Raw genomic sequence first — 24,985 nt, forward strand, 5'->3', positions numbered from 1 at the left:
GAAAGTATTCAATTGCTTTACTGGGCTCCCTAACAATTTAATTGTTTCTATGGAAGAGGTGGAACCCAGTTAATGGAGGAATTAAGTTAATAAATACAGGAATGAAACATACTTTCTGCATTTTTGTTGGGGAGAGATGGGTATGAGAGAAATATCAGGGACTTGAATCCCAGGAAACTCTCTTGAGTGGCTTGGTGTCCTTAGTTATTACCAGTTCTTAAGTGATTCCTCGCATTTCTTTGTGGTCCCCATTCCCATGATGAGAGCTGGTCAACTGCTGGGATATGGTTCAGGTATGCTCAGAAGGCTACAGTACTGAAACAGCCCTGTGTGTGATAGAGCAGACCAGGTACTAGCAGAAAGATGACTGATCTAGCAGGTTTGAGATATAGCCCAGTCTGTCAAGCAAACTACAGTATCCAGTTTCCAAGGCACAAGCAGACAAGTAGGCCATGGTTCAGAAAGAATAAAACTTTTAGTAACCGCTATCCTGAAAGATACAGTAGAGCATCCTTACAAAAGAAAAAAAAATGTATAAAAAGATGCACCTTTGTGTCACATATATGTAAATATATGTGTGTGTGTGTGTGTAACTATATATATTCAGGGTTCAATTGCTAAGTTTTTTATGTTTATATTCATTCCTGTTTTGCTCTCTTTCATTCTAACAATATTAAATCCTGCCTTCATTCACATATTTATATTTCTAGCCCAGGTTTCCCCCCTTGAATTCTAGACTTGTTACTCAATATCTCCATGTAGGGGTCTGGATGTTAGGCATCTCAAACTCACTGTAACCAAAGAGGCACTATTGTTTTTCCATTCCAAGCTTTCCCACAACTAACTCTTGCTTAGTAAATAAAATGCTACAAGAAACAAAAACAGAGAAAATCTTGAAAAAAGTCAGAGTCAAGCAAAACACTTCATCCACTAAATAAAAAGGATAAGAATTACAACATATTTATTGCCAAAAATTATACAACCAGGAAAAAGTGGAGTGAAATGTTTAAAGTGTTGAAATAGATAAGCACAGAATATTGAATTGAATAGCCAGTAAAATTATCCTTCACAAGTGAAGGAGAAACAAATACTCTCAGACAAACAAAATCTGAGGAAATCTATTTCCAGGAGAACTATTCTGCAAGAAATGTTAAAAGGAATTCTTCAGAAAGAAGGAAAATAACATAGGTCAGAAACTCAGATCTACATAAAGAGAGAGTGTCAGAGAAGGAATAAAGGTGAAACAAATATTTTATTTTTCTTAGTCTGAAACATAACTTTTTAAAGTAATACTAATGCATGGGACATCATGAGAAATGCTGGGCTGGAAGAAGCACAAGCTGGAATCAAGATTGCCGGGAGAAATATCAATAACCTCAGATATGCAGATGACACCACCCTTATGGCAGAAAGTGAAGAGGAACTAAAAAGCCTCTTGATGAAAGTGAAAGAGGAGAGTGAAAAAGTTGGCTTATAGCTCAACATTCAGAAAACGAAGATCATGGCATCTGGTCCCATCACTTCATGGGAAATAGATGGGGAAACAGTGGAAACAGTGGAAACAGTGTCAGACTTTATTTGGGGGGGCTCCAAAATCACTGCAGATGGTGAATGCAGCCATGAAATTAAAAGACGCTTACTCCTTGGAAGAAAAGCTAAGACCAACCTAGATAGCATATTCAAAAGCAGAGACATTACTTTGCCGACTAAGGTCCGTCTAGTCAAGGCTATGGTTTTTCCAGTGGTCATGTAAAGATGCGAGAGTTGGACTGTGAAGAAAGCTGAGCGCTGAGGAATTGATGCTTTTGAACTGTGGTGTTGGAGAAGACTCTTGAGAGTCCCTTGGACTGCAAGGAGATCCAACCAGTCCATTCTAAAGGAGATCAGCCCTGGGATTTCTTTGGAAGGAATGATGCTAAAGCTGAAACTCCAGTATTTTGGCCACCTCATGTGAAGAGTTGACTCATTGCAAAAAACTCTGATGCTGGGAGGGATTGGGGGCAGGAGGAGAAGGGGAAGACAGAGGATGAGATGGCTGGATGGCATCACCGACTCGATGGACGTGAGTTTGAGTGAACTCTGGGAGATGGTGATGGACAGGGAGGCCTGGCGTGCTGCGATTCATGGGGTCACAAAGAGTTGGACACGACTGAGCAACTGAACTGAACTGAACTGAATGCGATGGATAATTATAAATAAATGAAGAACAATGCCACAATGAATGGGATGAAAGAACTATGAAAACTCTGTAACTCATCAAGGTACCTGAAGTACATGTAAAGTAAGATAGCGCTATTTGAAGGTGGAACTGATATTGCAAATTCTAGGGAAACAACTAAAAATTACATATAAAGAAATATAATTGATATGTTGAGAGTGGAGATAAAATGAAATCACATATAATGCTTAACTGAAACCAAAAGAAGTGGGAAAATGTTTAAAAACAGATGTAAGAAATAGAAAATTTAGTAAATATTAAGCCAATTATATCGCTGATTACAAAATGTGCTAATTAAAACTCAAAGATGGTCAGAGTAGCTAAAAACACAAGTGAAGTGAAGTCACTCAGTCTTGTCCAACTCTTTGAGACCCCATGGACTGTAGCATACCAGGCTTCTCTGTCGATGGGATTTTCCAGGCAAGAGTACTGGAGTACTCTGAAGCCATGTGTCTACTCGCCCTTGTAGAGCCAGTGTCCCTTGGTCTCTATGCCCAGCCCATGCCGTCTGCCCTGGCTCCAGTATCCCTCGAAGGGATACTGCCAGTGGTTAAGACTCCATGCTCCTAAGAGGGCACAAGTTCACTCCCTAGTTGAGATTCTAAGATCCTGCATGCTATACAGTGTGGCCAAAAAAAAAAGTGTGTGTGTGTGTGTGTGTGTGTGTGTGTGTGTACCACTAGAAATCCGATTTACTTATAAAGACTTATGTTAAAAGTAAAGGAATAGAGAAAATTATATATCAGGCTAAAACTAATCAAAAGAAAGCTGGACTAACTATATTCATTTTAGACAAAGCAGATTTCAAAAAAGGGAAAATAATCAGAGATAAAGGTGCATATTACAACATAATCATTATGTATCATTATGTGCATAATGTACATCATTACATAATGATAAAAAGTGCATATTACATAATGATAAAATCCAAAATGTGTATGTGCCTAATAAGAGAACATCAAAATTCATGAGGTAAAAACTGATAGAACTGAAAGGAAAAACAATATATGGGGCATTGCATGGAGTTTTTTTTCTTGTCAATCAGGTACTTCAAGCAGATGGACTGATTTTAAGGGAGCCATGGCTGAGTTGGGAGAGAAACAGCAGATGCTAAATAATCTCCAACATGACTATGTTGTTGTTGCTAAGTCACTTCAGTCGTATCCAACTCTGTGTGACCCCATAGATGGCAGCCCACCAGGCTCCCTCATCTCTGGGATCCTCCAGGCAAGAACACTGGAGTGGGTTGCCATTCCCTTCTCCAATGCATGAAAACGAAAAGTGAAAGTGAAGTCACTCAGTCATGTCCGACTTAGTGACCCCACGGACTGCAGCCCACCAGGCTCCTCCGTCCATGGGATTTTCCAGGCAAGAGTACCGGAGTGGGTTGCCATTGCCTTCTCCAAGAGGATCTTCCTGACCCAGGGATCCATCCCTGGTCTTCTGTATTGACAGGAGGATTCTTTACCATCTGAGCCACCAGGGAAGCCCTTAGTAAAAATACCAATGGGTTTACTAATAAGTCCCTGTAGAACAGCGTACCCTGCCCTGAAGGCACTAGACTCAGTCTGAGTGGGAGAATCTCGAGGCCATGTTGTCTGCCTTCCCTCTGGCCAAGTCTGCAGCAGCCAGGAAACAGCTACAGGCACAGGGTGAGGAAAACCAATATGAGAGCAGCTTCCTTCCCAGGCTCCTTGCCCAGATCATCAGTTCCTGACAGCACAGATGGTGTTTTGACATTTTTCTAAAACATGAAGCACCACCCTTGAACGTGGGCTTCAGTGCAGGTGATAAAATATCTTTGTTGGTTCTGAAGATAGACACTTGTTTAGATCTGAGGAATGTATAGTTGGTACAACATTCTATAACGCAAGAGCACAACTAGAAAAATAAAAGCATGGGTGTTTATAGTTTATACTTTAAAATGGGAGTTGATTCTGCAGTTTAAAGAAGACGTAAGTAAGATTATCCTTTGTTTTGTTTTTTTGGTTTTTGCTCAGTTGCGCAGTCCTGGCTCTTTGCAACCCCATGGACTATAGCCCACCAGGCTCCTCTATCCATGGGATCTTCCAGACAAGAATACTAGAGTGGGTTGCCATATCCTTCTGTTTTTTTGTTTTAGAAGTTCCTAAGTCTCAAGTCTGGAAACTGAGGGTGAGCAAAGGAGAGATGAACAATGAATGGAATAGTCTATGTCCTGCACGATAAATGTAAAGGACTGTCATTTTGTGGAAGAGGGTAATTGTGCAAGTGCCATGGTCCTTAAGAACCTGTCTTTTCTGTCATTACATTGATAGGGACTATCTAGATCATGGGTCTCCAGCTTCTGGGATCTAATGCTTGGTGATCTGAGGTAGAGCTGATATAGTAATAATAGAAATAAAGTGCACAATAAATATGCTTGAATTATTCTGAAATCAACTATTCCCATCCCCATCACCCCAGGTCCATGGAAAAATTCTTCCACAAAACTGGTCCTTGGTACCCAAAACTTGGGGGACCTCTGATCTAGATGACAAACTTGAACGCAAGCCTATTTTATGAAAAGACTAAGCCCTTATTTCTCTATGTTCAATGTGTGTACAGATCACTTGGTGAACTTGTGAAAATGCTGGATAAGCAAGCTGTGGTATATATACACAATGGAGTATTACTCAGCCGTTGAAAAGAATACATTTGAATCAGTTCTAATGAAGTGGATGAAACTGGAGCCTATTATACAGAGTGAAGTAAGCCAGAAAGAAAAACACCAATACAGTATACTAACACATATATATGGAATTTAGAAAGATGGTAATGATAACCCTGTATGTGAGACAGCAAAAGAGACACAGATGTTTAGAACGGACTTTCGGACTCTGTGGGAGAGGGAGAGGGTGCGATGATTTGGGAGAATGGCATTGAAATACGTATACTATCAGGTAAGAAATGAATCGCCAGTCTATGTTCGATACAGGATGCAGGATGCTTGGGGCTGATGCACAGGGATGATCCAGACAGATGATATGGGGTGGGAGGTGGGAGGGGAGTTCAGGATTGGGAACTTATGTACACCCGTGGCTGATTCATGTCAACGTATGGCAAAACCAATACAGTATTGTAAAGCAAAATAAAGTAAAAATAAAAATTTTAAAAATAAAGAAAATGCAGATTTTGATACTGTAGTTTCTGAGGTTGCCTAAAATTCTGCATCTCTAGCAAGCTTCTCAGTGATGTCAGGGCCATATTCCATGGGTTGCACTCAGCTGTAGTAAACTTGGAAGAAAGTCTTGGGAGGTGAGTCACCACTGTGCAAGTCAGGCAAATCTTCCTAATGCCAGTTCATGCAAGAGCCAAACAGGACTCAGCTCTGGGCCATTCTCCACCTAAGTGAACAGATATTGTGGTCTTGCTCAGAATGCTTGAATAATCAAGATGAAAGTGATAACAGAATTCTAGTTTAATCCCTTAGTTGTAGGATGGGAATTCTAAGGTCCTGAAGGTAAAATCATTTGTCCCTCCTCACATGACTATTTAAATGTGTGGTCAGGATTCCAACAGTAGTTTTCTTGCCAGTGCTCTTTACCTGCCTCATATAAGATAGGAAGCCAGAGACTTCCCTGGTGGTCCAGTGGTTAAGAATCCACTTGTGATGCAGGGGACACAGGTTCAATCCCTGGTCAGAGAACTATGATCCCATATGCCTCAGGGCAACTGAGCCCACGCACCACAACTAGAAATTCCATGTGCTGCAACAAAGATTACACACGACACAGTAAAGACCTGCATACCATAACCAAGACCCAATGCAACCAAAATAATATATATATATATACATATATATGCAACAAGGATTACACACGACACAGTAAAGACCTGCATACCACAACCAAGACCCAATGCAACCAAAATAATATATACATATATATATATACATATATATATACATATATATATATACATATATTTGCAACAAGGATTACACACGACACAGTAAAGACCTGCATACCACAACTAAGACCCAATGCAACCAAAATAATATATATATACACATATATATGCAACAAAGATTACACACGACATAGTAAAGACCTGCATACCACAACTAAGACCCAATGCAACCAAAATAATATATATATATACACATATATATGCAACAAAGATTACACACGACATAGTAAAGACCTGCATACCACAACTAAGACCCAATGCAAAAAAAAAAAAGATATGTATATATATTTATATATATTTCTCATTTTAAAAATGACAGGAAACCAGCCTACAACAGAAGATAGGAGGAAAGGACACAGCATGAACAGTAGAAGCACCAGAAAAGTTGGCTGGAAAAAACAAGGGATAATAAAAACTGATGCAGGTTCAGTGGGTAACTCTATAAATAAAGACCAAATACAACAGAGTGCAGGGTAGAGATAGCCATTTTAATATTGATATGATAGCATTTTAGGAGGCAACACATCAAAAAGGGTCATTTCCACCAGGATAGAGTATATGGGACATAAGTTTCAGAAACACGAGGAGCTTCTTTCTTCCTCATGGGGTGAGTGGTCTAGGTGGAGGTCTCAGAGGAAACTGCCCTTCAACTTGCTTTTTCCTATATTATATGAGGTCAGATCTGGACTTAGAAGCTTCATGAGTTCAGACTAGGACTAAGGAGTCCATTAGTGATTTCTTACTAAGATGTTTAAGCATTAAGGAAAAACAGGTCTCTATCAGACATAACTCAACCCAAGTCACCAAGGCAGTGGGAGGAAAGGCATGTAGCAGAGGCAAACAAAGCCCAAGCAGGATCAATCAAGAAAGTCCCCAAGAAATAAAGGGTGGGATGAACTGGGATAGTAGCATTGAAACATACATATTACAATATGTAAAACCAATAGCTAGTGGGAAGTTGCTGTATAATGCACACAGCTCACCCCGGTATTCTGGGATAAGCTAGAGAGGTAGGATGGGGTGGAGGGTGGAAGGGAGGTTCAAGAGGGAGGGGCCATATGTATACTTATGGCTGATTCACACTGTTGTATGGTAGAAACCAACACAACACTGTAAAGCAATTATCCTCCAAATTAAAAAAATTTTTTTTTTAAAGAAGCTCCCCAAGTGCCAGATCTCACAGTGGACCCCTGAGTCTCCCTCTTTGTGATCTTAAGCTTATATTTATCCCAGTGTTGGCTTTCTACCTCCCCTCCAACTCTTCTTCCTATCTAAAAATAGAAAACTGCATAGTTCTGGTCCAGTCTGGTCCTGATAAGTACCTAAGAACAAAAACAGACAGAAAAAAAGTGCAGAGAATTCTCTAACTCAAGCATTCCCTGAACATGATTGCTACAATCTTTAGTCTGGAGTCCACATCACCTGTGTTCCATGTGGTCATTCTGGAAAATTAAGGAGGAACGTTATAGCCTGGGAATGCTTTGAATTCCTCTAAGAAAGGGAACAGATTCTGGGACCCATGACACTCGGCTGAGAGTATGAGCTGGGGAAGGAAAAGCACATTCGAAGAGAACCTGACACTAAGAGGCAAGAGGGTGTGGCCGCCCACTGCTCGTGTAATAAGGAGCTGCCAGGACAGGTGTAAACTACAGAAACTTCAGAGAAGAGACGGTGAAGGCAAGGACTGTAGCGTAGCAGAGGCACTTCTTCTAGACAGTCTCCTCAGGGGCCGAAGATGGCAGGATCCACAGAAGATTTCACGAAAGCAATTGCAGCTTTCACAAGCTCATGCCTGACGGACCCTGGTAGAGGAGGAAACAAAAATGAGGGCTGAGGGACAGCGATGAGAGGACAGGCTCTTCTCCCAGGCTCCCCTAAACTCTTCAGCATCTTCCCTGAGCCCTACTTAGCAGTCTTCAATACCCCTGACTTTTTTCTCCCTAGTGCCCAGGCTCCCTTTAATCTTCTCCGGCCCCAGAAATACTCAGCAGCAGTGAAACGATAAATACCCAAGGAATAAGGGCTCCACATCCAGTCTTACACTCAGTACAGCACATTTTCACTACACGTCCTTCTCACAGCTCACACTCCCCACCCATGTCCCCTTCCCTCTACACCCACCTCCTCCACTCCCCTAATTTCAGATTGCACCCTCATCCAACCAGTTGGGGCATCAGGAAAGGTCTGAACCAGGATGGTCGGGAAGGGAAACATGGGGACCCTATCTTGGTAACCCTCTATCAGGCTTGGAGGCTCAATGCCTGGGATGATGGCTAGCTTCCTAAACACGGGGAAAGATGGGGTCTTAGGACTGGGTTCCTACCTGCGTGGATGTGAATCCAGGCCACTGCCTTCCTTTCCAGAAGCTCCCACTCACAATCCATGTCCTTAGCGTTGTCATGCAGCCAGAGCACTGCCAGGACTGTGGCCCAGCTTGAAGAATTCGCATCCTGTACCACAGAGAGAGATTTCCCTGAGGCCCCCAGGTTACGTTCAGGGACTGCCCTCATGGCCCAGTGGTTAAGAATCTGCCTGCCAATTCAGGGGATTTGGGTTCGATTCCTGGTCAGGGAACTAAGATCCCACGTGCTGCGGGCAACTAAGCCTGTGCGCCCCGCAGCCAGAGTCTGTGCACTGCATCGAAAGATCCCTCATAATTCAACTAAGACCCAACACAGTCAAATAAATAAATATTTTCTAAAAATTGAGATTCCTTGTTGAAGGACTCTTCATTCCCCTGATTTATTGATCCAGTTACCACGAGAAGGAAGGAAATGTTAGTCAGACACATCTTGTTCTCAATGAAACCAAGTTAGAACTTCATGATTCTCATATCTTCTTCCACTTATTCGTAAATTATCCCTTTAATTATTTGTTTTAGAATAATTATTTCCAGAGAAATATAATGCTAGACACATATATAACTTTAAATGCCCAAGCAGCCACATGTAAAAATAAAGACATTGAATTATTTAATATATTGCATTTAACAATATATTCAAGTATTATTTTAACATGTAATCACTCAGCCGTTAAAAAGAATACATTTGAATCAGTTCTGATGAGATGGATGAAACTGGAGCCGATTATACAGAGTGAAGTAAGCCAGAAAGAAAAACACCAATACAATATACTAACACATATATATGGAATTTAGAAAGATGGCAATGATGACCCTGTATGCAAGACAGATGTGTATAGCGGACTTTTGTACTCAGAGGGAGAGAGAGAGGGTAGGATGATGTGGGAGAATGGCATTGAAACATGTATACTATCATGTAAGAATCGAATTGCCAGTCTATGTCCGACGCAGGATACAGCATGCTTGGGGCTGGTGCACGGGGATGACCCAGAGGGATGTTGTGGGGAGGGAGGTGGGAGGGGGGTTCATGTTTGGGATCACATGTACACCCGTGGTGGATTCATGTCAATGTATGGCAAAACCAATACAGTATTGTAAAGTAAAATAAAGTAAAAATAAAAATTAAAAAAAAAACATGTAACCAATTTAAAAATAATTATCAAGAATGGTTTACATTTTTATGTTGTCTTTGAAATCAGTTTGTCTTTTACAACTCTAGCACATTTCAATTCAATGGAAAATTTAATTTCTCACTTGCATTTGTCACAGCTCAAGCTCTTAGAGGACACAGGTGACTAGTGGATACTATATTAAATGAGGCAATTATAGAATATTTAAAATTTAGTTAATCACCTTCCACATTTTGAAAATTCAGCATGATGGGTGTCCTTCAAGTTTTTGGCATTTGTCTCATATGTCTCATTTGGTGTATATCTCAATATTCAACAGTTTCTCAACTAGAAGATTCAGTAAGTTACCTTGAAATTCTTGAATATAATTTGTCCTCATCAGCATACTTGAACACAATTGAAATAACTAAGTTGTCCCTATTGATACTTCACCTATCTTAACTTTGGTAAAATTCTGTTAATTTCTGGACCACCCTGTTTAGTAGAAAGAACATAGATTCTGAAGACAGATAGTCCTAGATTGAATCCAACTCTGCCACTGACTAGCTGAGTATACTCAAAGATATTGTCATACTTCTTTGAACCCTGGTTTATTCATCTATTAAGTACGGCATGAGTAGGATATACCATATTTAATTGATTGATGAATAAATAAGGTCATGAAGGGAAGTGCAATGCACAGGGGCTGGCATAGAGTAATTGCTCAATAAATATAAGTAATTATAACTAAGATGACTGGCAGAAAATGTAGTTAAAGAGGATTTTTGCTTTCCCTCTGTCATCCATCAACTCTAAACCATCAACTTCTACTAGCACACTAATTCTTTGTTCTTTCTGCTCCAACCCAGCCAGAAAAATCTTCAACTTCTATTTATCAGAAATTAGCCTATGACCTCTTGTATTCTCCTTCCTCAGGTGATTCATGATTCACCCCAATTCTCATTACTCACCTTAACCTCACAAAAATATACACACTCTCTTTTCTTCTCTGAATCTCACCTTGTCAGGAAGTGCAGCCTGTATGTCTTCCAACTTCATACCCAGGACCAAAGCCAGACCTTCATTCAGATCCCAGGAACCATCTGCCTTTTGAAGGGAAATCAACTGTGCAAGACGATTATCTTCAACAACTGTGCGGGAGAAGAAAAAAGAGGATGGGAGATTATGGCGCTAATGGCCCCTGAGCATCCTGAGAGACAGGTCTGAATTCAGAGACAGGATGCAGTGAGAGCCCAGCACTAAACAGATACCACAAGATCCCCATTTTAATCTTGTCCCCTAGGACACATGCCCTCTCTCTGTGACAATGCAGGCCACTCCAGTGACACACTGACAGCACTGAAACATTCAGTGACAAGGGAAAGATACAGGCCACTAAAGAACCCACATAATGGTGCTGTTTAGGTCTTACCCAGTCCTGTTTATTTTATTTTTATTTTTTTAATTAATTTTTATTAGCATGTAGTTGCTTTACAATGTCATGTTAGTTTCTACTCTACAGCAAAATAAACAGGACTGGGTAAGACTTAAACAGCACCATCATATGGGTTCTTTAATGACCTGTATTTTTCCCTTGTTGAATTTTGAATTTCCTTTCCATGTAGGTCACCACAGAGCATTGAGTAGAGTTCCTTGGGCTATACATTTGGTTCTCACTAGTTATCTATTTTATACACAGCATCAGTCATGTTTAAATGGGCCTTAAAACTTTAGGTATATTAAAAAAATTCTAGACAAATGTGGTTTGGATTTCAATTATCAAAATTTCCAAAGAAAGCAGATATTATGGAAGCTCTCAACAGTCTACCTCAAAGAATAGCCTAGTGTCCAATCCTGGCGGTATGAAAATTGCTTAAAGGCCACAAAATTTTCATAGAAAGTATCTCACATCTGGCTATCAATCCTATGAGATGATGTACTTACAGCAACTTAGAAAATTAGTAGGTAAGAAAAACTGTAACCAGAGAAACAGTTCCACTCCAATGGAAAAAGAAAAAATACCTAAGGCTCTGATTTCAACAGTCTTAGTTTGAAACTCAGCACTGTTAACACTCAAAATGTAACAGTTCTTTAACAGGAATCTCAGCCTTCTCTGTAAATTCAAGACAATAGAGCCTAACACACGACAAAGAATGTGAAGTACTTGGAAGGCCACTAATTAGCTCTCTATAAATAGTAATCGCTAATTAATTCATAAAAACCAGCAGCTTATTCTCCTGGGTAATTTTTCTTTCTACTTTGGTAAAAAGATTCATAAGTGAGAAAGCTCAGAGCAGGGATATTCTAAGTTACTGAGATAGTAGGACACTACAGACAACCAACACAAACTAGTGGTTTGTCCAAAGAGTTTTCCAAAAGATCTTATGGAAAAACCCAAATGAACTTTGTGGACAACCCAAGAAGGTTCTTGTGACAACCCAAGGAGGTGAGGAGCTGTGCAGATGAGCGAGCTAGCTAGCGCTAATAAGTGAACTAATTTGCCTAAAACTCCACAACAACTGGGAGTACAGAGCTCTGAATCCACCGTAGACCCTGAAGCTGTGATAACTGAATGAGAATGAGTCCCAAATAAGATTTTAAAGAATGAAATAATTGTATAGCACAAACTCTGGCTACAAAACTGGGGAGACTAGAAAGAAATGTCCTGTTAGCCTATTTTAATAGAAAAGACATCTCTTCATGGTGAAATGTACTTAGATTCCATTTGTTATGTACATGTAAAGCCAGCTACTTGAAACAAAAGGCAATGAGCAAGGAACACTCTTTAGTGACAGACAATCATCAGACAGTATCTGGAAGACCCATTTGTAAACCCAGTCTGTACAAGAATGGCAGTGTAGCAGGAGCCCACACATGGTGAGTTGTGCGGGAGGAGGGCCCCAGCCCATAGGCAAGGAGTGTGAGCTGAGATGGCAATGTGGTTTATCTATCTAGGGCTCAACTCAGACTCTACTGGGTAGGCTTCAGGGTCATAAGCTGTAGGAACTGACCCTGGCAAATATAGGGACTGGACAAATCTCACCCTCTGCCTGCTGCTTTTAAAATAGGTAACTTCCTGGTAGAGAAAGTCACAGGGCTCCCCTGGTGGCTCAGGTGTAAAGAATCCACCTGCCAATCCAGGTGACACAGGTTCGACCCCTAGGTCGGGAAGATTCCGTGGAAAAGGAAATCGTAACCCGCTCTAGAATTCTTGCCTGGGAAATTCCATGGACAGAGGAACCTGGCAGGGTACTGTGCAGAGTCAGACATGACTGAGCGACTAAACAACAATAACAAAGAAAGCCACAAGATAGCAGAGAATTGAAGATCTGCTCTTCAGTTCCCATAGAAAAGAGGGTAAGACTGAGGCCCATCTCACCTGGACCGTGAGTTTCAGCATTGGTCTTTTTGGCAGAAGCACGAGACTTTGGCTTCTCAAGACAGGCCTCTGACAGGCATTTCTTCTCTTGTCTATGACCAAGACACAGCCATGATCTTCGTCCTATACAGGCGGTAGACAAACACTGGTCAGAAAAAGTCCCTGGAAAGATCCTCAGGTAGAAAGAACAGGCTCTGTTTAATCAGAGGCTTAAAAGGATCAGGATCACGACTATTCTGCTGGTGGGACACCCCTCAGTAATGAGTGATCATCAGTGGGCCGAGAAGGAGGATGGAAGCGGGAAAAGGCCTCTGAATGAGCTGAAAAACACCAGTGTAGACATGGAGACCAAGGCGCCCTCTATGCTCGAGTGTAGCCAAAGGCCCTGGATAATTTGAGACCCTCCTATCCAGATCAGTTCCGCCACTGGCTCTATTGTGCATTGTTTTCTTCTACCACGAGCCCACAACCTGCACACAGTGTCACCCTCTGAGTGCTTTGTACTTTGTCTTCTGGAACTCTTGACACAGGACAAAGACCTCTTCTGCATCGTGAGTTTCATCACAAGAGGCTTCTTCAGACTATTTATCTTAACTTAAAACTGTTAAAACCTGTTCCTGCCCTACCCCTCAAATTGCTCAAAGTGCCATATCCCAAGTCCCCAGGTTTGGGAGGTGTGTGTGGAAACCACTTCATTTCCAATTGCTGCAGCCAGCTCACCAGCCTGCCAATCTCACCTGGGTTACCCTCCTCATATCCTTGCTGCTGTCAGCCTCCAACCTCTCTGTCACTTCCCATCACCCACTGGAGTGTCTGAAAGATCACAGACTTGCACTTCATTGCAGGCTGCATCCCCTTGAGAGACATCAACACCTATCTATGCAGATAACCTGTCCAACACCCTAATTTAAAACTTCGGGACTTCTTCAATCAAATGGCTTCAGCCTCCCCTCTACTTCACCACTCCCTCTCAAGTCAGAATCTTATTATCAAGCAAATTGTTCCACTTATACAAAATAAACTTTTAAAATATTCTACTTTTAAAATACAGGATCCCCTTCTCCCAGTTTCTTTTCTTTTTTATTGGTTATGTTTTTTAATTGGAGAATAATTGCTTTAGAATGTTGTGTTGCTTCCTGCTGAACAATTCAATCCCGTGGTGTGTGTGTGTGTGTACGTGCATAGCTCCTACATCTGGAGCCTCCCTCACCCACTATTCCACCCCTCTAGGTCATCGCAGAGCACCGGGCTGGGTTTCCTGGGCTATGCAGCAGCTAGCTATTTTACACATGGTAGTGTATATAAGGCAATGCTACTTTCTCAACTTGATCCACACTCTCCTTCACTTCCTGCGTCCATACGTCCATTCTCTACGTCTGCGTCTCTATTTCTGCCCTGCAAATGGGTCCATCAGAACCACTTTTCTAGATTCCACATATATGCATTAACAGAGTGATATTTGTTTTTCTCTTTCTGACTTACTCCACTCTGTATAACAGGCTCTATGTCTTTGACCTCATCTGGATTCTAAATCTGTTTCCTCTATTTTTTTTTTTCCTATGTAACACTTCCTTCTATCTCAACTTTCTCCCCTAATTACCTTAAATCTCAGGTCCAACAGTACTACTCTCTTATCAATATCAACTCCATGTCCCTAATGTCCTTTTCATCACACCCATCTGACAAAACCCCAACCTCAGTATTAAGCCAACACTCTACCTGCTTCATTCTTATACCAAAGCTCCTGATTCCTTTTAGTAGTTTGGTGCCACTAAAAAAGTCAAGGAATCAAAACTAAACTGGACTTTCAACATCATGCTGGGTCTCCATTGCTGTGTGTAGGTTTTCTCAAGTTGCCGCAAGCAGGCTTCTCATTGCAGTAGTTTCTCTTGTTGTGGATTCCAAGATGAGCAGGCTTCAGTGGTTGCAGCACATGGGCTCAGTAGTTGCAGCTGCTGAGTTCTAGAGCACAGGTTCAGTGTTGCCACTCATAGGCTTAGTTGCTTCACAGCATGTGTGATCTTCCTGGACCAGGGATCAAACCCGGGTCTCCTACACTGGCAGGTGGATTCTTAACCACTGAGTCATCAGAGGAGCCTCACTTATACCCTTTGTCATCCTGTAATATGGACTGTTTCCTGATCCAAGCCAATAAAACTGTTCTTCATTAGATTGGCAAGGGCTTCTTTGATATTTATCCAGTAGCTCTTTTTCAGCTTTTACCTTGACTTTTCTGCAGTATCTAACATTTTGATGAACCCATCTGAATATCCTTTGTTTTGAATATACATTCATTTATTGTCTTCCCACTTCATTTCTTCTTAATTTCATATGGAAAATCCTCCACCATCTATCCCTAGATACTTGGGATACCTAGTCCATGGGATTGCAAAGAATCAGACATGTCTCAGCAACTGAACAACAAGGACCTTTCACAAACCTTTGCTTTAAATGCTGTGTTCAGATGTCCAGAGGCCCTTCTTTTGCATGAGTTTGAGGGGGGGTAAAACTTACCAGTTGCACACCTCTGTGGTGACAAGGATTGCTTCATTGGGGCAGCATACAACAGCATTGGCCTTGGAACATCCCGAGGAGCCAGTGGCCCCTGAATTGGCTTGCTGAGATCCTTGTTGACAGCAATGAAAGCTGTGTGGGAGCTTATGACTCCACACTCCATGCTAACTTTCAACACATCTTTTTTATCACCTGCAGGAGTTTCCCTGAGGCCCATGTCCTTGGTCTGCAGAAAGGATTTGGCTGCAAGTCGGTGAATGGTGAGGCTAAAAAAAAAAAAATAAATCCTGTGACTTAGAGACTCACACAAAAGTCAGTTGTATGGGACCCTCAAAAGTTAAGGCTGAAAAGGAGGGGAAAACCAGATTAGGGGAAGAAAAAGAGATAAATGGGTTAGGAAGGAGACGTGATGGTAGGGCCACTACTGAACCCCAAAATAAGAGAAGGAAATCAACCCTGAAGGATGGCAGAGACCAAACAAGAAAGAAAGAAAATAGCAAAGGAACACTGAATTCTCACTTGGCATCGAGCTTGGGTTGTAGGGAAAATGTCACTTTATTCTCCAGACTCTCTCCTTGGAGTGTGTACTTGAGGCAAACTTCTCCTGTTGCCTCTGCTGGCTACAAATTAGAGAAGGGTAAAAATGGCAGAGGAAGAGGTTACCAAAAGAAAGGATAGATATGGGGCAGCTCCCCAACCCAACCCATTAAATTTCTGACAGGGAACCAGGCCACTCAAGAAATCAGAGACTTGAAATAATAGAGAAGGGCCGGGCTGACTCTACCTGGCAAGGGAAATCTCCTGATGAGACTCTACCAGCTTTCATGGAATTGCCCAGAGCAGAATTTAGGACAATAGCTACTCTGACTAGAGGAACAGACAAGAATGAGAACTCACCGGCATTGTCCCGGTCAACTGGGCATACAGGATTAATCTCTGACCCCTAAAGAGGACAGTCTGTTCTGGGGAAAGCATTTTAGCAGACAGACCATCAGGCAAATCCCAGCTGAGAGAAACATTGTCTACCACGGGCTGCAGAGAACGTTTAAGGGCTCTAAGTGCCTGGTGAAGGAAAAAGACCAGAATAAGCACAGAACATAGAAACAGCAACAATACTACTACAAACTGAATATCACATACCTAGTGTTAGGCAATACAGTACATGATACACCTATTCCTTGATACTATCTGCACCAGGACATGGGCATTATTACTCTTGCTTTACAAATGAGGAAACTAACATTGAGAGATTGAATGACATAATTATGAAGGAAGGAAGGAAATGTCTGGGAAAGGAAACCCAGGAGAGGTAGGGATTGGATAAGAGATCTGGCAAAGAGGAATTTAGAAATATAACGAGAGGTGGAAGATGCCTTCCCTTGTGTATAGGAAGCAAATGGACTATCATTCTACCACCTCTTCCAGTCTACCAGACCTACGACTGCTGTTCCTTCATCTTTACTTTGTAGTATTTGCACAGAGGATGGGGTTCAATACCAAAAGAGGCCCTAAAGCAAACACCTGGAATCTCAATCATGACATTCAAAATTCAGTTTCTCTGTTTCGGGTCTTAAACCCAAAGCCCTAACCTATTCCAGCATCTTGGCTCTGGGCCTCCAACTACTAGAACCAGATGCCATTTCTCCCCAAACTATATACTGGGCTCCTTCTGCATAAGGCTGAAAGTAGTCCCATTAAGTATATAGCCCAAGTCCCTGGGGATATAAGAAAATGAATGCTGGCAGGGAGTTGTTGCCCCACTCTGCTCCACACTCTTCTTATATTGCCACCTCTAGACACAAGGCCTGTCCCTCACCTTGGCCTGCATTCTCTCCTTGCCTGTGATCAATTCTGAAGTGCCCCGTGACACCCGGGCAATGCCTTTTACTAGGCTGGTGGAGACTCCTTCACCAATACCAAATGAAAAACATCTGGAATTATAAAAGAAGATGTTAGAGACAGGCACTATAAAATTAACACAAAATGATCAAAAATACATAGTTTTCTTCCTTGACCAAAAGTATGAGCTACCATTTATTGAGCATATTTCAGGAGACCAGATGTCTTAAATTAATGATGCAATTTAATCATCACAAGGTTCCTAAGACATAGGCTAATATCTCATCTTCGCAGGTAAGGAGCTAAGGCCCGAAGGACTTAAAAAATATGTCCAAGATCACATATCTACGAAAAAGCAGAAATTGCATTGAGCACTAGTCTGATCATAAGATGCCCCTGGCAAACCATTATATATTACACTGAATCTAGAAGCAGAAAAAAAATAAAACAAACTAATAGGACTGCATCCTCATCAATTATTTTAATAATCAATCCAAAGAACTAATCAGAAATCAGAAGTTAGGAAAAACAGACACTGCCATCAGTGTTTGACTAACACTGTAACGAAACCACATCTGCCCTCAAAAGGCCAGTCTTACGAAAAGTGAAAGTGTCAGGTGTTTAGTCATGTCGACTCTTTGCAACCCCATGGACCATAGCCCACCAGGCTCCTCTGTCCATGGAATTCTCCAGGCAAGAATACTGGAGTGGGTTGCCATTCCCTTCTTCAGGAGATCCTCCTGATTATTCAGGGATCAAACCCTGGTCTCCTGCATTGCAGGCAGATTCTTTACCATCTGAGCCACCAGAAAAAAAGTGCCTCCTGCTCTTTTAACTAGAGGGTCATCTCCCCACCCTTGTCGATGTGCACCAAATAGCTTTTAAACCACAAACAGATTCCCAAATAAGACTGTCTATAAGCAGAGATACTACAAATATAAGCATTTTTAAGAGCATGAGAAATAGTTTTCATTATATGAAATTAATACACTATAATTTTGGCCTATAAATCCATCTCTTTTTTATCAGGTTAATGTGAGTCATCATCCCCATATCTAGTGATATCAGCCTCAGGATTAATGCTCTTAAACATGGAGAGCTAAGAACCTGACATCCAACTGTAGGAACCTAACTGTGATCAAGTCCTCCAGAGACCACAGCCTGCCAACATACTGGTATTATCTTCTTCAAATTCTCAACAAGATCTCTAAATTGTCTTTTTGTTGTTGTTTTTGGTAAGAAAAAAAGAACATATTCATAAACAAGAGATAAGTGAAAAAAGACACAGGAGCAAGTTAAAAGGGCTTCCACTGACCAAACCTAGAAATTCTGAAAATCTAAATAGATAATGAGAGCAATGAATCTTTAAAAAATGAAAAATATAGAAGAATCCAAAAGTACACATTGACACAACAACAACAAAAAAGGTTGGGGGGGGGGCGGGACAGAGGTAGTCAGGAAGAGAAAATTCCTCTTTACAGTAGGATGCCAAGTAATAAATATGGAAACGTTGACAGAATTGGAAAAAAATCACCATTTTGTAACCACTAACAGCAATCTGGGCAATAATCGTCAGTGAATGCTAAAACTACTGGGTAAACATTGGCTGAAAACAAGATGTTTACAAAAATGTCAAAGTTATATGTCAGATACCATCTTTAACTAAGTGACAAAATTCACAGCCAGGCCCAAATTCACTTTGGAATATTTTTTACAAAAATATTTTACTATTAATCTAAACATAAACTTAAATAGTCAAACAAACATAATTGCAATTTTACAAAAATAACTAGCTAGTAATCTTTTAAAATGTCAGTGTCATTAAAGATAATGAAAAACCAAGAAACTACTCTAGAGGAAGAGAGATTAAAGAGGCATAATAACTAAATAAAATGCTTATTATTGGATTTCCTCCTGAAGAAAAATAAAAAAGCAAGCAAAATTCTATATGACATTACTTAAAAATTGGCAAAATGACCTATATTTAAATAATGTATTATATAAAAATTAAATATCCTGAATTGAGTAGTAGGTTTTTTTAATTTACTTATTTCTTTTTGACTGTGCTGTCTTTGTTGCTATGTGTACTTTCCTCTAGTTATAGTGAGAGGGGGCTACTCTCCAGCTGTGGTGTGTGGGCTCCTCACTGGAGTGGCTTCTCTTGTTGTGGAGTGCAGGCTCTAGGGCACACAGGCTTCAGGAGTTGTAGCTCCCGGGCTCTAGAGCACAGGCTCAATAGTTGTGGCCCATGGGCTTAGTTGCTCTGTGGCATGTGGGATCTTCCTGGGTCAGGGATTGAACCCATGTCTCCTACATTGGCAGGTGTATTCTTTACCTCTGAGCCACCAAGGACACCCAAGTAGTTTTATTCTGGCTATTTGTCAGATACTCTTAGTTCTTAGAAGATGAATGCAAAATGATATGCATAAGAAAGGTCATGGCATCTGTGGCTTGCTTTCAACTATTTCAGACCAAAAAAATTAAGTGAAATCAATATGTTAAAACGTTGATGACTGCTGGATGTGAGTGAACGGTATATGAACATCTATTGCTTTATTCTTGCAACTATTTGCTAGGTTTGATAAATATTTCAAAACAATATATAGGAAACACATATTTAGAAAAAATGAAGAAAGACCCAAATGAAAGGAAGGACATTTCATATAGAGGAAATGTTTGATACAGCAAATATTAAAGTTCTCCCAAAACTGACTTACAAAGAGAATACAATTCTAGTCAATATCCAAACATGTTTCCTCTTTTGGTAAAAACTGACAAGCTAATCATAAAATACAAAAAAAATCCAAGAATGACTAAGTCTTGAAAAAGAGCAAAGCTGAGGACTTACTCTACTAGAAATGAAAATTTATCAGAAAGTAACATTAGTTTATACAGTGTATTGCTGGCACATGTCCAAATAAACAGACCAACAGAATGCAACAAAGGATCCAGAAACAAGCCACACATGGATAGATGCTTGTTTGTGACAAAATGGCTCTGTACATCACTGAGGAAAGGACAAGCTTTTAAATAAAAGGTACAAGGTCAACATAATATCCACATGAAAACAAAAAAGAGAGAGAAAAAAGAACCCTGACCCCTAACTCATACAATTCACAAAAATAAATTTCAGATCAACTGTGATTCTAACTGTGAAAGAAAATACAATAAATCTTCTAGAAAATGACAAAGGCAAATAGCTTGAAGACCTTGGATAATGGAAGACTTTTTAACAGAATAGAAAAAAATACTAACCGTAAAGCAAATTACTAAAAGAGAAAACTATATCAAATTAAGAACAATTATTAATCAAAAGATACCCTCTTGAGGGAAAGCCATAAAACAGAATACTATATTTCTAGAACATCTCAGAAACTGTTTGTACCTAGACCATAGAATGAACTACAGATCAATTTTTAAAAAAAGAAAATCTAACAGAAAAAAATTGGAAAGAGACTTGATCACAAAAGGACATCCAAGTGATCAATAACTATGAAAATGTGCTCAACTTCATTACTTAGGAAAATGTAAATTAAAACTATGATGAGCTAGTACTACACACACCCACAATATTAGTTACAGTTTTAACAGACAAATGCCAAATTTTGGATAAGTAAAGCAGCAACTGGAACCCTGATACAATGCTGGTATGTATTATATTAGCACAGTAACTTGGAAAACTATTTGGTATACCCCCAAAATTTCACAACGATGTCAGTGTGTTTAAATTCTATATTATATGAGCATAGATATGTATGTATATATTCATATATATGTATACACATGTTCATGTCCAAAAAATGCATGTACAAGAATGCAAGAAGATTCACAGAAGTATAATCAAAGACCATCAGCAGTAGAATCAATAAATAAATTATGGTATAATCACCCTATGGAATACTATATACCATTGAAAATTATGGTTCCATGAAAAATACGCATGAATCTCAACATATAGCTGAGGGAAATAAGCCAGATACACAGAAACAAAAACATGCTGCATAACTCATTTATTTTCATTCAAAAACAAGCAAAAATAATCCACAGTGTTATTTTATTTCCTCTTTGGAGAGGAAAAAAATGAGTAGAGATTAAAATTAGGATGTGATGGAAATGGATAGAGAAGTCAGAACCATTCTGGTGCTAGACTTGTGTGGTGGTTACACATGTGTGTAACTCTGATAATTCACCCAACTGTATATTTAAAGTTGCATAGTTTCTGTATTATTTTGATTGCAATGTTTATAGTAAAGAAAAAATCTTACTGGTCAGTTTTTGTTTCCATTGTGGTTTAGAGACACCACAAGATAATGATTTCCTTGTGTTGTTGATATTATTTAGAAAACTACTTTTTTCTTTTAGTAGGAAGTGAAGATTATATAGAAAAATATTTTCAGTATTAAAACTAAAATACTTGAATCATTCTGTTGTCTGAAAGGAATATGAAGACTGTTATCAGGTGGCACTAGATTGCATGTGACATTATGTGAGTCCAGACACACTAACTCATACCTGTGCCTTAGACAGTGGCTCTTAACTTCTCTAACGACAGTAAATGTATCAGTAACTTCTCCATCTGTGAAGACAAAAAGCTGTAGAAAGAAAACATCCATCAAGTCTCTGAAGTATATTTAAAGACATCAGAACTTGCCCTTGAAAAACCCCAACTATTTCATTTCAAAGACTCATGTCACTTCAGACAGGTCAGTTCAGTCGCTCAGTTGTGTCCAACTCTTTGCAACCCCATGAATCACAGCACGCCAGGCCTCCCTGTCCATCACCAACACCTGGATTCACTCAAACTCATGTCCATCATGTCAGTGATGCCATCCAGCCATCTCATCCTCTGTCGTCCCCTTCTCCTCCTGACCCTATCCCTCCCAGAATCAGAGTCTTTTCCAATGAGTCAACTCTTCGCATGAGATGGCCACAGTATTGGAGTTTCAGCTTCCACATCAGTCCTTCCAATGAACACCCAGGACTGATCTCCTTTAGGATGGACTGGTTGGATCTCCTTGCAGTCCAAGGGACTCTCAAGAGTCTTCTCCAACACCACAGTTCAAAAGCATCAATTCTTCGGTGCTCAGCCTTCTTCACAGTCCAACTCTCACATCGATACATGACTACTGGAAAAAATATAGCCTTGACTAGACGGACCTTTGTTGGCAAAGTAATGTCTCTGCTTTTCAATATGCTATCTAGGTTGATCATAGCTTTCTTTCCTTCCAGGGAGTAAGCGTCTTTTAATTTCATGGCTGCAGTCACCATCTGCAGTGATTTTGAAGCCCAAAAAAATAAAGTCTGACACTATTTCCACTGTTTCCCCATCTATTTCCCATGAAGTAATGGGACCAGAGGCCATGATCTTAGTTTTCTAAACGTTGAGCTTTAAGCCAACTTTTTCACTCTCCTCTTTCACTTTCATCAACAGGATTTTTAGTTTCTCTTCACTTTCTGCCATAAGGGTGGTATCATCTGCGTATCTGCAGTTATTGATACTTCTCCCAGCAATCTTGATTCCAGCTTGTGCTTCTTCCAGCCCAGCGTTTCTCATGATGTATTCTGCATATAACTTAAATAAGCAGGGTGACAATATACAGCCTTGACGTACTCCTTTTCTTATTTGGAATGAGTCTGTTGTTCCATGTCCAGTTCTAACTGTTGCTTCCTGACCTGCATATAGGTTTCTCAAGAGGCAGGTTAGGTGGCCTGGTATTCCCATCTCTTTCAGAATTTTCCAGTTTATTGTGATCCACACAGTCAAAGGCTTTGGCATAGTCAATAAAGCAGAAATAGATGTTTTTCTGGAACTCTCTTGCTTTTTTGATGATGCAGCGGATGTTGGCAATTTGATCTCTGTTTCCTCTGTCTTTTCTAAAACCAGCTTGAACATCTGGAAGTTCACGGTTCATGTACTGGTGAAGCCTGGCTTGGAGAATTTTGAGCATTACTTTACTAGCGTGTGAGATGAGTGCAACTGTGTGGTAGTTAGAACATTCTTTGAAATTGCCTTTCTTTGGGATTGGAATGAAAACTGACCTTTTCCAGTCCTGTGGCCACTGCTGAGTTTTCCAAATTTGCTGGCATATTGAGTGCAGCACTTTCACAGCATCATCTTTCAGGATTTGAAATAACTCAACTGGAATTCCATCACCTCCACTATCTTTGTTTGTAGTGATGCTTACTCACTTGACTTCACATTCCAGGATGTCTGGTTCTAGGTGAATGATCACACCATCATGATTATCTGGATCATGAAGATCTTTTTTGTATAGTTCTTCTGTGTATTCTTGCCATCTCTTCTTAATATCTTCTGCTTCTGTTAGGTCCATACTATTTCTGTCCTTTATCGAGCCCATTTTTGCATGAAATGTTCCCTTGGTAGCCCTAATTTTCTTGAAGAGATCTCTAGTCTTTCCCATTCTGTTGTTTTCCTCTATTTCTTTGCATTGATCACTGAGGAGGCTTTCTTATCTCTTCTTGCTATTCTTTGGAACGCTGCATTCAGATGCTTCTATCTTTCCTTTTCTCCTTTGCTTTTCACTTCTCTTCTTTTCACAGCTATTTGTAAGGCCTCCTCAGATAGCCATTTTGCTTTTTTGCATTTCTTTTCCATGGGGATGGTCTTCATCCCTGTGTCCTGTACAATGTCACGAACCTCTGTCCATAGTTTATCAGGCACTGTCTATCATATCTAGTCCTTTTAATCTATTTTTCACTTACACTGTATAATCATAAGGGATTTGATTTAGATCATATCTGAATGGTCTAGTGGTTTTCCCCACTTTCTTCAATTTAACTCTGAATTCGGCAATAAGGAGTTCATGATCTAAGCCACGGTCAGCTCCCGGTCTTATTTCTGCTGACTGAATAGAGCTTCTCCATCTTTGGCTGCAAAGAATATAATCAATCTGATTTCGGTGTTGGCCATCTGGTGATGTCCATGTGTAGAGTCTTCTCTTGTGTGGTTGGAACAGAGTGTTTGTTATAACCAGTGTGTTCTCTTGGCAAAACTTTATTAGCCTTTGCCCTGCTTCATTCTGTACTCTAAGGCCCAATTTGCCTGTTACTCCAGGTCTTTCTTGACTTCCTACTTTTGCATTCCAGTCCCCTATAATGAAAAGGATATGTTTTTTGGGTGTTAGTTCTAAAAGGTCTGGTAGGTCTTCATAGAACCATTCAATGTCAGCTTTTCAGCATTACTAGTTGGGGCATAGGCTTGGATTACCATGATATTGAATAGTTTGCCTTGGAAATGAACAGAGATCATTCTGTCATTTTTGAGATTGCATCCAAGTACTGCATTTCAGACTCTTTGTTGACCACAATGGCTACTCCATTTCTTCTAAGGGATTCCTGCCCTCAGAAGTAGATATAATGGTCATCTGAGTTAAATTCACCCATTCCAGTCTATTTTAGTTCGCTGATTCCTAGAATGTCGATGTTCACTCTTGCCATCTCTTGTTTGACCACTTCCAATTTGCCTTGATTCATGGACCTGACATTCCAGGTTCCTATGCAATATTGCTCTTTACAGCATTGGACCTTGCTTCTATCACCAGCCACTACCACAACTGAGTATTGTTTTTGCTTTGGCTCCATCCTTTCATTCTTTCTGGAGTTCTTTCTCCACT

General features: G+C 40.3%; 1 protein-coding gene across 1 annotated transcript in view; it reads right to left on the reverse strand.

The window, feature by feature from the left end:
- Positions 1-6,676: 6,676 nt before the first annotated feature.
- Positions 6,677-24,985, reverse strand: part of VWA5A (von Willebrand factor A domain containing 5A) — a 28,944-nt gene continuing 10,635 nt past the window's right edge. The window contains exons 10-18 of the mRNA XM_068977109.1: positions 21,864-21,943; positions 17,329-17,443; positions 16,410-16,574; positions 16,032-16,132; positions 15,513-15,778; positions 12,999-13,121; positions 10,640-10,770; positions 8,472-8,598; positions 6,677-7,950 (exon numbers count right to left, since the gene is read on the reverse strand). Coding sequence (XP_068833210.1) covers positions 7,871-7,950; positions 8,472-8,598; positions 10,640-10,770; positions 12,999-13,121; positions 15,513-15,778; positions 16,032-16,132; positions 16,410-16,574; positions 17,329-17,443; positions 21,864-21,943 — 1,188 coding nt within the window. The 3' untranslated portion in view covers positions 6,677-7,870. The remainder of the gene's footprint in view (positions 7,951-8,471; positions 8,599-10,639; positions 10,771-12,998; positions 13,122-15,512; positions 15,779-16,031; positions 16,133-16,409; positions 16,575-17,328; positions 17,444-21,863; positions 21,944-24,985) is intronic.

Source organism: Capricornis sumatraensis, chromosome 8, assembly GCF_032405125.1.
Source record: "Capricornis sumatraensis isolate serow.1 chromosome 8, serow.2, whole genome shotgun sequence".
NCBI lineage: Eukaryota > Metazoa > Chordata > Mammalia > Artiodactyla > Bovidae > Capricornis > Capricornis sumatraensis.